We start from the raw sequence: 17,997 nt of genomic DNA on the forward strand, positions 1-17,997 counted from the left end.
TCCATTACAGAGCAATTAGATTGTTTTGGGGGTTCATAAGCTTACACCAGTTTTGGCCATTAGTGAGGATATGGGATGGCAACATCCAAACGTCAGATGCAAAACAAAGATATTGTTTTGATGAAAACCACATAACTTATGTGAAGCAGAAATTTTAGCTAAAAATCAAATATATCTGTGTCCACAATTATGTCAGGTACATTACCATTAGCTATGAAAACAGGCAGGTTTACTGGTCCTGAAGAGAAAAGACTTTGTTTGCTCCGTGACTATCTTGAGACTGAAGATTAAGTCCATTTAATGTGTTTATTTGTCATTATATTGATGATTTAAGGACTATTTGTTCTTGTTAAATGTCTCTAATTCCTGATGAGTTCTTCTTGGATGACTGATTATAAGAACCTCAAGCTGTGTTTTAGGAAGGGAGTCGTTTTTTGTTTGCTGACATTATTTGTGTTGGACAGGACAAAGTTTTTTATTAGTGACATCATGTATGAATGTCTGACAAATGTATCACCACTGCAGCAGTAATATTTTGGTGTCCATGTGGGGTAGGCACTTTCATGTGCATGCAAAAGCAAATACACATCCACACATGGACTGCCTGCAGACTAGTAATGTGCTGCAATTCTACACTATTTTATATGGACCCTGAGTGCACTTCTGTATATGCCACACTTTGCACTCAGAGCCTTGATTCATGACGTTAGGCCTCTTGGAATTCTGCTGTAATAGCTTAGAATATGAAATAGCCACTGCCTTTGCCACTCACATTGAAAAATCATTTCAAAATATAAATGCATAAAGACATATGCTGTCGTTCAAACAAATTTAAATTAAATGTCAATCCAGTTTGTGTGCTCCAAACCTTTGATTTGCTTAGATACTTTCTTTAAATAAAAGTTGTAAAGCATGCCTTTCTGAGTATTAAATTTTTTACTTATTTGAATATTTTTATTTATTCAAATTTGTTTTTATTGTTTTTAAATGCTATTTTAATGTCATCTTAATGCTGTATTTTTAATGTATTTCCATGCCTCTGTAAAGCCCTTTGATTTGCCGTGTGTTTGAATGGTGCAATAAACTGTAAATAAACTTGCCTTGCGTTTCCTTGTGTATCATGACAGAGCAGACTTTGTTCAGTTGTTCTGTTTGCATGAATAAATCAAAGCATTCAAACTGACTATCTGTGTGTTTATTCTGTCCGTGTTTTCTCCACAGTCACATCTATGTGATCCCGGCCTTCACCTGGATTCTCACTCTAGCTATCTTGCTAGCCCACACAGTCATCCAGCCAATCACTTCCCTGCTCACCCTACTGAAAGGAATCCTGCTCATTGTCACGGTAATCACATTATTCTTTTTTTTTGTATTTGCCTGTGTAATTGTTCTGAATCCCCAATGATGAATCAAATATTTTTCAGAAGGAAAACAGCAAGGTTTTTATGTCTTTTGTGGCCGGAGGCATTATGTTTTCATGTTGTCCGTTTGTCTATCTGTCCGTCCCGTTCTTGTGAATGCAATATATATATATAGATATATATATATATCTATATATATATATATATAATCAGGAACGCCCAGAGGGAATTTCAATACATCTGATATGAAGTCCACTTAGACTTGAGGATGAACTGATTAGAATTTGATGTTCAAGGGTCAGTGTTATTGTGACCTCACAAAACCCCTTTTGGGCCATAACTCAAGCATGCATACACTAATTATGACACATTTTCATACACATGTCTAATAGGATAAAATAATGAAGTGATGACATTTTATATACAAACAGTCAAAGGTTTGACATCATCCTTCTGGCCATGATTCAGCACCATAAGTCAAGGCAAGAGTGTGACCATATCACCGGCAGCTTGACTGGTTGGTGGAAATATGCAACCACAAGATGCTAACTCAAGTTTATCATTCTAATTGAAATTCTTTTGGTCATTTTATGCATTTGTTTTTATAGACTCAGTAGACACATACAGGTAATTGAGAGAGAGAGAGAGAGTATGGGAATGACATGCAGTAAATGGTCTGTCTGGTGAAGTTGGTGTTTTCCTGGTTAAATACTGAACTGGCATATTAGACAAATGATGCATTTCACCATTATTAATTAAACTTTCCACATCTTGAGTTGACTGCAGCTGTGCGGTGCTCATTTTATCAAATGTGTACAAATCCTATATTCAGCTGATCCCATGAGAGTCAGAGCAAATAGAGATTTATTGCCACCCTTTTATAATTAAAGAGGAATATATCAGAGGCATGTTCTTGCTTTAACAGCTTGTCTCTTTCCTATTATTGAACTAACACCCCATTATGAGAACTATTAAAACTATTAGGTAGATGATGTATTACCATATGTCCCTGTTGTATATATTTCAGTCTCTTCCTTGGAGATTTGTATGAAGATAAATGGAATGTGATCTATGAATGGTTCTAGCACCCATCTGATACAAGGGAATAAAATACTTGGGTATTATCATCCGCTTTCCTCTTTATGCCAAAGAGTACATCAATACACACCACAACTACAAAGCAGCAAAGTAGAGGGAAAGGAGAATAAAAACATGGAAAGAGAAGAGGAGAGCGAGAGAGATACAGCAGAGATTAAACTTTTATTGCAGGTTCTAGACTTCTGAGAAAACAATAAAATTCTCAATATCACATTTTTTTTCTTTCATTTCCTCTCTCCCCTCCATAAAACAAGTTTGACTCGTCCAATTCCTTTTTTGTGTACTTTGCTTTTGTATCAGTTTTGTCTATTACTCCACCACAGTATTTAGAGTGAGTTAAAACACACTGGATATTATAATCGAAATGCTGACTAATATAACACAACAGTAATTAAAAACATTCAGTTGAGCTTTATAACATCTTTTATTTCAAAGATTGTGTGACTTTCCTAAGGGAAAGAAAAATATTAAACGGTGAAAGTCTACCCCCTAACTGTAGCATTATAATTACTCCTTACTAGTGCAGAGGGGGAACTTAAAGCAGCTATTTCCACACATAGCCAACATTTGCATTAACAGCTGTTTACTTACCAGTCAAGAAGAAACTTTGTGAGCTCAGCAGCAAACTTCATTCCTTTGCTCACTAAGAGTTGGCTCCAGCAGTGGAAAGCAACCATCTAGTTTTGCTTCTATTTCTATCACTTCTTCTCTTCTACTGAAGTCCTACACAGTTCTTTCTATATTGATGTAAACTTACTCAAATTAAAGAGACTTGGCACTTTAATGTAGTATCTATTATTATATTTCAAATTGAATCTGCTGAAGCGCAGAGCCTATAGAACAAAAAAATGCGTGACTGTCCAGTATTTACCGCACAGAAATTACGGCCTGGACTTCATATGATTAATTGTGGAGTCTTCTACTCTCCCTTCTTCTGTTTGGTTAAAAAAAATAATAAGAAAAGTGTTCCAAAGTCTTCTGTCACCTTCACACTTTATAGACTTTTCGACTTTGTCTTTGTTCACTCCCTAACGTGTATTTCCCTGTGCCATTTTTGATGGATTTCATGTCATGCCACAACTGCTGTGTATGTGTACACTGGCGAAATGAATGGAAGTGGCATTGTACACTTGTCACCTCATGCAGATGTTGTGGTGCTTATTGAGCTCCCGCTGTGTGTGTGATGGTTTTGGGCTTTTCCAGGTCAGGGCATGCTAACATCGGGGAGTGTCAGCAGATCAGCGGGAGCTCTTGAAGGAAGTCTTTAGGCTTGTGTCAGAGTACATTCAACGCCATCACATCCCACAAGGTTACACTGCCTCTAAGAATTGTACAGCTAGCTGCTACACCTGCTGCTGGCAAGTGGAAACAAAAAAACTAACTCTGTGTTAGATGTTGACCAACACCTTGAACATTTGAGAATCCACCTTTTAACATTTCTTTACCTCCACACTGATAGATATATTTACCCTTGACAGTGCTGCCACCCGTATATATTTGATGTCATGATAGTCACACTACCCCCAACCAAGTGAAATCAGTACAAAAGAAAAATATCAACACAAAACATCCAAATTAAGCTGATTTCACCATACACACATACAGAAAGGCAACACACAGATACACATGCAACCGCCTTACTCACACGGCCACCACGTACATACATACATACATGCACTTGTGTCATCTGAAGCTATTTAAACAAGTGACAGAGTAATGCAGTGCTAGCAAATTTGATGCGGACACTCTAGTAAAGTTTTAATTCACCACAAATGTCAGTAGCGTAACTTAACTGGTCACGTCAAAGCCAGCGTAGTTGTTTATGGACAGAATGTGTGACTTAAGTTACTTTGAAGTGGCTATGCTTGTTTAACATGCATCCCCTGTAGCCAGTTAGGTCAGAGGCTTACGAGCGCCACACTTTGTGTCACTGTATGAAACCATTGACTGGTCACACAAAGTTAAATAGAGTATAATTTATAATAGTATAATAGTTTAGAAACACATAGCTGTCAATTAAAGCTGACAGTTTTCCTTATGTAAAGGGATTTTAATCATCCTTAATCATCTAAAACTGTAATGAAAAATATTCTTATTCTTATTTATAACTACCGTCTTCATTGGACAACATTGCTGTATTTCCAATGTGGTCACCGCAGAGTGTGATTCTCCACTGGGTGTTCACAGTTGCCCATGGGTTACAGAGAGTCAGAGCCTGTATTCTGGACGATCAGACCCACCACTGCCTGTGATTATGAAAACTTGCATTTAAAGATTCAGTGTGTTGTAGATGAGAGCTAGGGGCCTTTTACTTTATAACTTTTTCCTATTGTGGCTTAGAAATACGCAGTGCCACTTTATAATTAAAAGCATGATAACTTTTCAAGATGGCTGTCAGTCATTTATAGGAACTGTAAAACACCTAAATGTGTCGAGTCTTGAGTCTGAGAACTCTACTGTTCTGTGTTACTGCAACTCTCTCCATTTTCCTGAAACATTAGTTCCTAACTTATAAAGGAATGTTTCCATCACTTGAGAAAATGCTTACACAGCTTTCCATTGTTTTTCTACAAGCCTTGCCCCTCTTTGACATAGCCATTTTTGTTGCTGAATGCAGTCAGTCACAATTCTTTCATTACATAAAATGTCCCCAAGGACAGAACTCTGTTTTCTTGTTCGCCCTCTAACTTTGTTCTTCTGCAGTTTAGATACCACGTTAGTTTAGCTCAGTCATTGACATATTGGCAGAGAGCTGGAAGAGCTGGATGTCAGTGTTATTAAGTCGTATCCCACTGGCAGAGAGAGTCAACCTTGGGTTGTTACACAAGACAATAGTTAAGTAGTTTGTGGTCTTTTGGGAGCGACATCAGAGCTGCTCACATTAAGAAGAAAACACAAAATTAAAAAATGAGAAAAAACAACCACAGTTTTACAACACATAGATTCACTGTCTTCCGAGCCAAACCTTTTGTGTGAATAATGTAAGTTCACTGATAGCTTAAGGGTTGGGACGCATGGCACTCTACTAGCCGCCCCCCCCCCCGCATTTACACAGATTTCCATCTGTCCTGAGACAGGTCGGGACAGTCACAACCATTTATCTAAAATGGGCTGGGTTCGATACAATGGCTGACACAGGAGCGCCAATTAATCATTTTTGTTAACAACCAAGATGGCTGCTGCTGATGCGGAGAGGTGTGTTGAGTCCGTTGACGGTATATTTTATCTAAAAGAAGAACTAGCAACCGCACTTACAGCATTTGTTGTTGTAGGAAAGATGCATTCGCCATATTACTGACAGGATCTGATAAAAGTTTTATTTACCAGCTTGTCCAACTCTGCGCTAACCTCACGTGTGATTGCCCTGATTGATTGTAGTTCTGTCCCACTTCATCCAGAGGCATTATGGTCTGCAACCGTTGGAAGCTGAAAATGAACTGAGACTTTCCTCTATCCAAGCAGATAGAGCCTTAAATAATTAAAATAAATAATAATTCCAAGTGAAAAATTAGTTCTCATGAATAAAAGCTCTATCTGTAAAGCACCTGTTCTACAAAACCCTTCTTAAAAGTGTGATAGGATTTGGATATTATGTATTTAGAGTGCCTATAGGGTAAAACTTAAAAGCTCAATATCTCAAAACCACTCAAAATGCAGACTTATCCTTATAATTCATGACTGAAAGATCATGAATTGTTCTCTATGCAAGGCACAAAGAACCATATGAATACAGCCCAAAGACATTTTTTTCTTTTTCTTATAACATTAAACTAAAAGAAGTGTCTTATGAGATAAGTCAGTATGTCCTTTAATGACATGCATTTTTTTTGTGAAATGACAAGGCAGTTTTGTGATATAACAAGATACAGTAATATAATGTTATTGCAAGAAATGTTTCTTGTGTGTAGTAATAATGAGAAAATACATCATAATAACATGAAAAATATGTTATAACTTGAAAAGTATCTCATTATAACAAGAAATTAAGCATTTTTTGAATGGTGGCAGGAACACACTGCCGTAGTTTCACAACCAGAGGGTTTGGGCTTCAAACATCAGTGTTGGTTCACTTATTTGCTCTTTTACATTTGCATATGGGAGATGTTTTCACTTGAATACTCTCTGAATGAATCTCTGCTGAGTGTAGGAGACACTCCTTGAGGTTGACCAACATGCAAGACTTATCCTGAAATACATACATCTCATCTAATATCTGTTGTCTAATTTGTCACTACCCATTATCAGTACTGTGGTATTACATTTGGAGCTTATTGATATAAACCTTTTTGGCTCTGTAATATTGCATTTAAGCACGACCTTGAAGCATTGACTGTCCCATTTTACGAAAAGTAAACAAATGTTCACTGTTATTCATAACCTCAACTCAAGTGGCAGTCTTTAACTTTGTGCGTGTTTTTGTTCTTAAGACAGAGACAATCAGTAGCCAGTCATTGTTCATAACTGTAGCATCGCCACAGTAGGGAGTACATTTAAACATGAGCATTTTTAACTGGATAATATTGGAACAGAGCAGTTAACACTGCATAGTGATCACACAGACGCGTCGTCCATATTCGTATGATGTACATTGAGGCCAGCGCCTTGTCCTAAAGTGCCTTAGTGGGGATGAATGGATAGATGTTGGGGCTGTGGGAGCACAGCTATCCACACACCAACATCAGATCAATGACTTCATTCCTCTAGAGCAGGAGGCAGCCAGTGGAACCTTTATGACTTCCTGAAGGATCTTCTGTCCTTGAAGAACAATGGAGAAATTGGACAGATTGATTTTAGATTGCACTGATAGGACCCACACCAATAAAACACAATAAAAGCTGTATCACAGAGGTGTTGAATATTCTGTAGTCATTTCTGAGCCCCAGTAATCATCAAACCACCTCCATGAGAAATAGGCGCCAACTTTGGGGGAAGTTGTTGTTTCATCTACGTCCTGTAGATGGAGACATTTACACAGGAACTCACTCACGTGTATCCGCATGCGCGCACACATACACACACACACACACACACACACACACACACACACACACACACACACACACACACACACACAATATGAAAGAAATGTGTCCTAGAGCTAAGTCCCGAACGGAGGGGGGGGTGGAGTGTTAAGATTTAGAGGTTCAGTTCTGGAGCACGGCACTGAGAGCCATTCCCTCTACTCTGCATCAATATGAGAGAGAGCCGGTCAGGCAAGGCCGACTGCACCAGAATAAAACACACTATCGTCAAGCACCAGCCATTTATGGCCCAGCAAATGTGATTTTTCTCTTTATGGCTGAAATATTAATGTTTCTATCTTGGTGTACTTTGAAAGAAAACAGCAGTTTCCAGGCCCTGAGCTGCCAAGATAGAGGGGGGTAGAGAGAGAGAGGGGCGGGGGGTTTAATAAGTGATGTCACGGCAAATAAAAGGGTGGGTAAAGTATGACCTTCAGTCAGCAACTACTGTAAAGCATCAAAGGCAATATCGCAGACATAAAATGTTTTTTAAGATTGTTTTATTACCATTTTTTATGACTGGAAAAACATGCCTTGTGTCATGTGACTTTGATAGTGGAAGAGGATTCTCAGAGGTAGTAGGGTCCGGCCATCACCGATGGCTCAGAGTCATCATGATGTTGAGCCCAGCAACCTCACCACCCAGCGACCTCAAATAATTAATGAAGTTTTTATTAGGTAATACTAAAAATAAAATGTGACTATAAATTGAAATAAAACAAGTAAGCATGAATGTTGTATCATTTAGTTGTATACTGTTTATTCTGAAAAATAATTTTGATCATGTAAAAGTAGGAATAAGTCTTAGAAAGAGGCAAAATTTGACTAGCCTTGGTACGGGGTTAGGATTGATGGTGATCTCTTCCTTCCAACTATCTCATTTTTCTGCAGGGACTAGATATGGTAATATCGTTGTCTCATAGAGCAAGAAGAACGATGTGCAGTTACACTTACTCAGTAATGTATTAAAGGTAGTCATTATGTTGGCGGTGGGTGTCTGCAGGTATTCATTTTATTCTGCAAACAGCCACCAAAAAACTTCACCATTACGGTGGGGCAGCGTGTCAATAGCCTGAGAGGCAAAACCCAGAGCAACAAAAGTCTGCAAAGCTCTCACTGCACCACTCACTGAGGCTCTTTAAGATCATTGATTTGATAGCACAGTAATAATTTAAGGCTCCTCAAAAGAACATATTAACATTTTATCAACACAGATCTTCTATCATTCGGACTGCACTGGCTGGACAGTAACAGGCCAATGTTCAAAATTGAAAGTGTCCAGTAGCAGTCCCTCAAGAGTCTCCCAGCCAGAGGAGGGTGTAGGGGAGAGCTTCTGACAAAAGAATAAGAAAACACCTTCAGTAATTCCACAGTTGTCTTACTCACATGTAGTTTTGTTCTCAGTTTGGAATGATCTGGGTTTTGCTCTGGGTTTTGCTCAGAGTTGGAGGTTATGTTCACCCTGTGGCTTCATGGTGAGGATGGAAACTCTGAGGTGCTTCCTATATACATACACGAGGCCTGCTGTTGTTGTAAAAACCAACAATGTCTAGTCTTTTTCTACACATGTTAAATAGAGGAGGTGAGACATGTGAGTGTGGTGGAGTTGTTTAACAAACCAGTGCTACTGTTTACTAATTGGTAAAACAGCGTGATTACATTTTCAATTACTCAGTGCTAAAGGATAAATTGTGACTTTTAGTATTTTACTTATTAAAGTATAACAAAGGCCTAAAATTAAATTTTTTTTTTTGTATTTTCTTTTTCCACATTAAAAGTGGAAAATGCATGAAAATGGTTTTTACGGCATTTACCAGAATTTCTAAACATTCTCAAAACAAAATCAATGCTGTGGTCTCTTTGATTTCCTCCCTTCACAGGAGCATAATCCTAAATAAAGGCGTCCATAATTTATGCCAATTTCTAAACACTGTCCTCAGGGAGATGTTTCTCCACTGTGAAAAACACTTTGAGAAAGCCAGTTAGATTGTTGCATCCAGCCCATTTTAAGTCAACTTTATAAAAAAGTCAATGTGAAACTTTGGCTGTAAACAACTTATGAAGTTGACTGATGTTTTGAGCAGGATTTAAATAAGAGTTTGTAGGAGGTCTGTGGAGGGACAGAGAGAGGGGACAGACCCCCCCCCAGGGTAGCTGTATTGATTGGGATTGATTCTGGTGAGACAAAGGCCAATGTAAGAAGCCTGATGGGTTTTCAGACAAACAGCAGCAGTTTGTTTTCATTCAAGACACACACCCACTACATGTTTGTAGCAGTGATGGTCACTGTGGAAAGTTAATTTTGCGAAGTGTGTTGTCATCAACAAATGGTTCATGTTTGTGAGGTGTGTGCGTCTGTTTAATTGTCCCTACCTGTCAGTTTAGCTATGTCTGTGTATGTCAGACAGAACCTCCCACTTATTCTCATTTATTCCGGCTTACTGGAGGAGAGCCTCAGCAGAACTACACTGGAAGGACATGACGTCACAGTGCTCCATATACTGAACAGAATGATAATGTGTCTGTCCCATGCGAGGGTGCAACAAAGTCAGTCAGGAAGTAGCCAGTGAAACAAGGGCTGTGTCTGAAATCACTCACATTCACCCTAGTGTGTAGTAAAATGAGGCTTCAGTCATCATTATTTTGTGTTATTATTGACAGGTGTAGCATCTATGAAATGTGGAGCATTGCATTGTGGGATTGTGAGCAGAAAATATTATACATGCCACTGTTTATCGGGCAGTGTGACCCTGGCCATCTGTTGCTAGCTTGCCATCATCTTCAGTCTGGGTGCCAGGCTCTGCAGTTTTCTCCATGCGGCACATTTTTATGGATGTTCACTTAGGTGACTGTGCAACCTTCTGAGGATGGTGCCACTAATAGCTCCCACTGATATTGTGGTATCTCCCTCTTGGCCACTAGCAAACAGCAAAAACTACACATGCCAAGTAAAGAATAAAGTCACACCTGCTTCTCCCATATGGGACCACTCACTGTTCCTCTCCTCTCCTCTCCTCTCCTCTCCTCTCCTCTCCTCTCCTCTCCTCTCTATAATTTCATCCAAATCAATGTGCTGCTCCAGCAGCTCCTTTTAGCCTGACACTTGACTGATTGCTTCACACAAAAACCTGCAGCTAAATAAAATAACAGTGGAGCCCAAATGAAGTTGATACACCTTGATAAGAGCCCTATTAAGTCATTGTGAAATAGGCCTGAATGAAGCTTTGGGCATTACAACAACTACACATAGAAATTTGGGTGAACACAGTTTTACATACACACACACACACACACACACACACACACACACACACACACACACAAACACACACACACACACAAAACTCATACACACTTTTAAATGAATCTCATGCACCGAGCTGTGGAATTGTGTTGGAAGGTAGATTATTCACGGAGAATCGACTACAATTTCACGGCTTTCTGGAAATAATTAGCGTGACATTTATTCAAGCTTTATAATTGGTTAAGACTCCGGACCCTCACCTATAATAAAGTTGTCATTGAACCTTTAATGCTGCTGGCTCCCATGACAGCAGGGGAATATTGCAGTCTGGTTTCGGGGGGGGGGGGGGGGGATCACTTGGAAGAGGACAATGCAGTCAGGTTTATGTTTGTGTGTGTGTGTGTAGTGTGTGAACCAATCACCCCCCCCCCCTCCATACCCTTTCTCTCATTCCCCTTCATTACTCTTGTTGCATTCTGTGTCTTGATTCCTCGTCCTCACTGCTTTCCCCTCTTCTCTCTTTGCTCCTCTCTTACCTTTTCATCCTTCACTTCCATTACTTACCTGTGGCTGTAAAATGGTTTGCTGCTTTCTTCATCTCCAGAGTGTTCACATCTCTCATTGTCCATTAGCAAACAGACCACGGAGCGTTTTTTTTTTTAAACACAAAGATTACTCTTTGCTCTGTTTTCTGGCACTCTCTTTTTGGCCTCACACACAGACCGCACTTAAGTATCTCCCTAAATGTTGCATAGGTTTTTGACTTCACTGCGGTTGTTGAGTGGTTTCACTAAAGGTTTCAGTGTGAGTTTTTGTCCCTCTCAATACAGATCTTCACTCTGTGTACTGACAGTTTTCTTATAGAAGAAAATATCAACAAAAGTTATCAAATCTTTCTTTCGTTGCAAAGAGTAAGAGAAAAGACAAATGACAGATGTATTGACTTTGGGCTTTACTTTACCTGAACATCAAATACATGAATACAACTATTGATTTTAAATATACTTTTCAGAGCATCTCTATACTAAAACTGTATATATCGTATGTTAAAAGTCACAACCAGAGCCCGACTGACATTAGATTTTTGGGGCTGATGCTGATACTGATATTAGGGAGTAAAAAATTACTAATTGTAATCCATTATATGAAATTAGATGGAAAAATCAGCTTTATTCCCCCAGCTGCTTGGTTCATTAATGGTGAATTTAACACGAGACCCAAAGATTCAAAAATTAAATAAATAAAATAAATGTTCCTTTGGTTTTACTGCCCTGTGTTGTTTGCGTCGCTGCAGAGGGTTTAATTACCTGCCTGCAAGACAAGTACCTTGATGTTGATCTACCTTCATCTTGATCTTGACCTTGACAAAATGAATCTGTCGAGACCTGTCACCGAAGCCCTGTGTGTGTTTGTGTGTCTCAGGTGGCTGTGACATTTGCAGTGGGGTCAGAGGTCGGCCTTCAGAGCAGCAACGACTTCAGTCAGATGGGGAAACCTTTCCTAATGGGCACAGTGGCTCTGGGTGAGAAGAAACTTTTTACAGTATTTTCTCTTTTTTTTCCCCTCGATAGCTGTGCGCATTATGTCACTGCATTTGATGTTTTCTTTTTATCTATGTTAATGTGTGTATTTGGCAATGACTGTGATACGGTTTACATCCTTATGATCAGCTCTCTCGCCACCTACAGTTTATTAGCCCGAGTGCCAGGCAGCCGCTGCCTGGAATTAGACCTGCCAGCCAGATTTGGAAAACTAACTTGTAAGACAGTTTTCAGCAAAGTGGTCAACAAATGCAAAACAAATTAGAAAATAACAGAGGTTTATAAAGTTTATACATAATTCACAAACACAAGCTTTGAAGACAAAGTTAAAAAAACCTGTTTAAAGTGTAACCAAAAACAGAGCTGTTTGATTCAGATTTCACTTAACATCCTGAAAATGTTGCCCTACATCTCACTGATGTTTGTTTGGGAGGGAATATCTATATGAAAAACAGACTGCAGTACCTTTCATGGATCAGATGTGTCAGATGTACACAGTATCTCTGTGTCAAGCTAAACTGAACCTGCCTATAGTATTGATTTGTAATAGAGATGAGATGTAATAGGCCGTCACCATGACTGTGACGGAAATCTGTGCATTCATCTTTCATCCTCTGATAGTAGGTTTGGGTGGTGGTGCTGGAGGGGAGATTAATTTTCATAAGAACTGCAGATCTTTTCTTGTATGACTCTGAATTGATTCACAGATTTTTTAAAAATCTATATTTAACATAACTAATAACATTATGTTGACAGAACAAAAAAGGTACAGTGTGCGCAGTGCAGCATCAGGACAGAGTACAGAGCACACACTCCAGAATTATGTTTAGTTCATCTTCTTGATTTAATAACATTCATCTTAGTAAGATGAAAGTGAAACGTTTTTTTTTTTTTTAATTGTTTTGTACCCCCAGACTAACATTTGCTTAATGGAGCTCAGAGTCCAGCCCTCTCCGGCAGTTGGTGTGCACTCTGATCAGGTGATCAAGAAAACTCAATGAGACTGTTCTCCACTGTCAGCGCAGCTATTTTTCATTTTAGTCCAGCATGTGTAGAGAAATGTTTTTTTCCATCAAAGACATTTGTCCAGTGGTGATGGTCAGTAAATTACACTTTCATGTCATTATTCTCATATAGGCAGAAGATTGTAACATGCCTCCAAATGATTACTCCCACACACTTCAATCTGCTTTGTTGGATGAACCGACAGTGACAGTGATTCTCTTAGCTAAACTGAGTTACAGTTATCTTTCCAATTGCAATTCAGCAGGCCAGGACCAGAATCAAATCGAGTGGTGAGATTCCCAAATATTCCCCATATCTCATACTATATTTTTCACACAATTTCCTCACAGGTTTTCCTCCCTAACTTTACCTCTTTGAGATACCCTCATGCCATGTCTGTCTTTTCTCTTTTCTCTTTCCTTTGTGAGGTTAAACATTCACAAAAAGGCCCTTTAAAGTATTTGCATTGAAAATGTGTATTACTAGTAACCCCCCTCCCACTACAATTTAGAAGTTATGCTTTCCATCCGCATAAAAACACAATGAATTTTCTGTCTCAGTGTCTAAATTAGACAAGATAAATGGAAAATAGGTGGGCCATGCTGGGGGCGTGACACAGGGTAGGAAAATACCCAAAAAATGGGTGTTAAAGAGCATGAGTTAAGCTCAAGCCTGAACCAGTGTTCAACTCTACTTCAAAGTTTTCCAACCACACCACCAGCGAGTACTCTGACTTCCTGAAGTCACTGCAACACATCAGCTGTGGCAGTACAACGGGTTATCGCTCTGTTTCGTTAGCATTTGTGCGACAGCTCTGACTGTACTTCCTCCAGCTTTCATTACTTCTGAGGGCCATTTGAACATGCAAACTGCCAGCTATGACAGCTGCTTTGCAGTTTGTCATTGCTTGTTGTGTGGAACGGTATATAGAACAACTTTAAATCATTTTCTTAAGATTAAAAAAGGATTATGTTTACCTCAAAATTGTACTCTGGTCAGGATTTAAAAGCCTCTCAAACAACATTCTGGCTATGATGGGACTTCAGGACTACCCACCGAAACGCAGACTAATACAATCCTTTTAGTTTGGTGTGCAGTTCCTTAAAGCAGGGTGAGACAGATTTTACTGCAGCTTATATGGGCTGACATCTCTAAAGCAAAAGCTAAAAGGAGAAAGCACCAAAATATCAGAAGTAGTGGACTGCAAAAACTAAAGCATACATGCAGTATCTGTACCTTCCCATGATGCAAGGTTTTTCTGAACATATTTTGTGCCTCTGTATCTGACTTTGTCCATTATATGTAATGTGTGGACTGGAGTTCAGTAATTTGTTGTATTTACTTCAGTAATAATAAATTAACAATAGCGTTTCTTTAACTACATGAGGGCATTATGTTTTCTCTCCTGTTGCGCTTCACTTCTGATGTGATTATTTATGGCTGTTTATGCTATTTTTGGTTTGTCACATGGGATTCAGACAACTTAGTTATTGAACATTGTAATATCAATGCATTTATGCCAGTAAGACATTCATAATGCCTGTAATTTAATGCATTCGGTTCATTTTCCAGCTATACTAGGCTACCTCTAAAGTAGTCAAGCACTCTGTTATTTCCAACTGGATTGGCCACTGTGGATGAAGCAGATGACAACATTTTTTCTTTCTTTTTTTTTAATAAAGTGTTGTCTCCATGCAGTAAAGAAAAAAGGGTAAAGACGACACAGCCTGTGAGATTTACCTGCTGCTCTGTTTCTGTCTCAACAGGAGGAATTGTAAACGTGATGCCTTTGCTTTTCTCACAGATCTCACACAACAGAACACAGGTAAATCTAGTCCTCCACTACATCCTGGTGGACCTGTAGACCAAATGTTCTGAATTCAGAAATGGACTGTTATTCTTCAGCATTAGTACGCTGAGAGAGACTGTAACATGTGGGGAGCAGTGAAAGACTGAAAGGCTGTGGTGCCCTTTTAGTCGTCTGTCTCTCTCTGTACTGGTCAGCTCCTAGTGTGTATTATACTCTGTGAAATGTTGAATTAAAAACGTTCTTTGGTTTGTGTAATTAAGCAGACCATTGGTAAACAAATCCTTTTTTAAAAGACATAAGATGGGAATTATTCGAAAATATTCAGTGTGGACATTAATGTAGCTGTGTGTCACCATTCCTGCCAGGCCAACCTGCTGGTTGGGTCAGTCGTTATTGGTCAGGTCAGAAGTGCTGCTGGTGAGGCCGCAGCTCTGCCCTAGGCACATAGTCCAGCTTTTTGTTGGACACGCTGTGAATAATGCACCGATGCATGTAAAAGTATTGATAGTATTAATATAAAATCAGGGTGACAGGGTTTAGTGTTGTACAGTCATTCCCAAAAGGAGTGAAAGACAGGAACAAAGTGTCAGTATGTTGACAAATAGGCAGTTATGTCTTCAATATTCATAAAAGACAAAAATGTAGGCAAGAGCTGTTCTATACAGTAAGACTTGAGCGCATTGAGATAAACAGCTGGTGGCACCAATTCTTCCCAGTAAACTATTGCAGAAGAGGGTGCATACGATGTAATTAAAAGAGATCCAGTCAAAGGTCAAACTATGGAAAACCACGTGGAAAACATGATGACGGTGGCATTTATGTTTATTTCATGTATTTATCTGTGAAACCCAGCGTCTCTACACAGATCCGGTGGTAACAGCTTGTTTTATACCCCTGCATCTGCACCATCATCGGCACCATCTCATGATGATGCAGCTGCAGCCTTCAGCTCTTCACCCCTTTTGCTTAAAAGCAGTAGACCATCTCTGAATCTTAGCATCCACGCGATGGTTCTTTTTAGATGATGCCAAGTGGAATAGTAGTTTATTAATTTGTCATTGTGTCAGTGCCTTCCTATCCTCATCATCGTCCTCAGAGAGTCGGCCCACACTCGAGAGGGAGTGTCGGTCCGGAAGCACTGAATCTTGTAACTCTATCTGCAGTTCCTTTCTAAACAGTTTGTCCATGCTGACTGCCACAACTGCAACTGTTTGCTCTATGCGTGGGATAGTATGTTTTTCTCACCCACTGTCACTGACTACAAGCCTGCGTTTCTGCTGCTGTAATTTTTCAATGTCATTGTCAGAATAACAAACCCTCCTTCGTAGAAATAACCACCTACATCTGACTTGGCCTATACAACAAAAAATGTATCATCATCCCTGACATGCTTTGTATTTTTGGAGGTCACTGTCTCCAAAGTGTCTTTGAAGAAGGGTGTTTTGCATTGTACACAGATATTTTGCATAAAACATACAAAGACAGTCAGGCCCACAAGAGGGTAGAGGATCAAACCTTGTAAATGTGTCACTGTCACTGACAAGTCTTAAAGACTTCTCTTCAACGTTGTATACAAATGACATGATGCAAATGAAGGGGGCAGCGAGAAGTTGCAGTTTATCTACTGCTGAAACTGGCACATAATGTAATATTATTGCTTATTGATTTCCACTGATATTCGATTCGGATGATTGGATCTCATTATGTTATCCTTTTACAAAATTCAGTTTTAAGTCTCTCTGAGTAGGATGTTGGTCACCGTGTTCTGTATTTCCTTTATGTTCAGATCCTGTGGTTTCGAAGAGCAGTTCTTGGAGGTCTGACAACCTGCACTGTGCTCAACATCCTCTGGTAAGAACATTACTCTCTTCTGCTCCTGCTTTTTAATCAAGAACCTAAGGGAAATAAATAGTTATCACCTGACACACCTTTTCAGGTTTCATTATCCTTTAAAGTAATACTCTTATTCAGCCATGTTCTAACTTCGCCGACTGCACTGTCCTAAATGAAAAAGCATATCTTGACAAATAAAATATAGGCCACACCGCCCATCTGAAAAACAAAGAAAATGTTATTTTTATACTAAATACTATTCAAGAGCTTTTCTGGATCTACTCCTGTACCATGGCAGAAACCTTTTTCCCTAGGAGAGCATCTGGTGTATTGCCTCCCAGGGGAGAGCACCACAGGACACTGGGCTATTCTCGAGAATGACTGCTACAACCTCTCCATGGGCTCAGGGTCAGAGATTACGGAGGCAGGAAAATGGGTGGTTCGGTGGAGGGTTTAAGCTTCTGTATGTTTCATAAGGAGGTCCCAACTGTTTCATGTGTTGACATCCTTGCACATTAAAGATTTTAAAACTATTTTTTTATTTTAAAAAGATTTTATTGGCTAATTCTATGAGGAATAAGAGTACTAGGGCGTGAAATGGAATATCTATAGGGTTGTGTGTATGAAACTTCCATAGGAGTTAATAGCAAAGATAGCAGTAGACTGTTTTGTGGATGGTGGATCTAGACACTGTGTGGCTGGGATGAAGGCTGAAGTGTTGTGTTCAAGAAGTAACTTTTAAGCCAAATGTGGTAATTTAGGGTATGGAATCTGGAGTCAGTCTGCACTTAATTTAAACCTTACTCTCCTCAGTAAATATGGCCATATGAACACGGCAGCTGTATCTCCACTGATGTCGGCTGTCACACTAAGACTGATTCTGTTGTTTATTTTGTGAATGTTTGTGTGCATGTTCTTTAGTCACTTCATTTACATCAGGTGAACTGGATGCATCTGGTATTTCAGTGAAAAAGAGAAAATAATCACACACATGAAACACACGTCTCTCCACTAAACACACACACACACACACACACACACTCTTAGAGTTTCAGCAGCCTACATCATAACAAAAACAAAACAT

The 17,997-nt window shown here is 39.2% G+C and overlaps 1 protein-coding gene across 1 annotated transcript in view; it reads left to right on the forward strand.

Moving 5' to 3' along the window:
- LOC111231910 overlaps nucleotides 1–17,997 on the forward strand; it is a 95,395-nt gene that overhangs the window by 32,037 nt on the left and 45,361 nt on the right. Inside the window, exons 9-13 of the mRNA XM_022759182.1 lie at nucleotides 1,048–1,061; nucleotides 1,222–1,345; nucleotides 12,147–12,246; nucleotides 15,037–15,095; nucleotides 16,867–16,931. Of these exons, the coding sequence (XP_022614903.1) occupies nucleotides 1,048–1,061; nucleotides 1,222–1,345; nucleotides 12,147–12,246; nucleotides 15,037–15,095; nucleotides 16,867–16,931 (362 nt within the window). The remainder of the gene's footprint in view (nucleotides 1–1,047; nucleotides 1,062–1,221; nucleotides 1,346–12,146; nucleotides 12,247–15,036; nucleotides 15,096–16,866; nucleotides 16,932–17,997) is intronic.

This window comes from Seriola dumerili, unplaced genomic scaffold (assembly GCF_002260705.1).
Source record: "Seriola dumerili isolate Sdu_G_001 unplaced genomic scaffold, Sdu_1.0 BDQW01000321.1, whole genome shotgun sequence".
In the NCBI taxonomy this organism is placed as follows: Eukaryota; Metazoa; Chordata; class Actinopteri; order Carangiformes; family Carangidae; genus Seriola; species Seriola dumerili.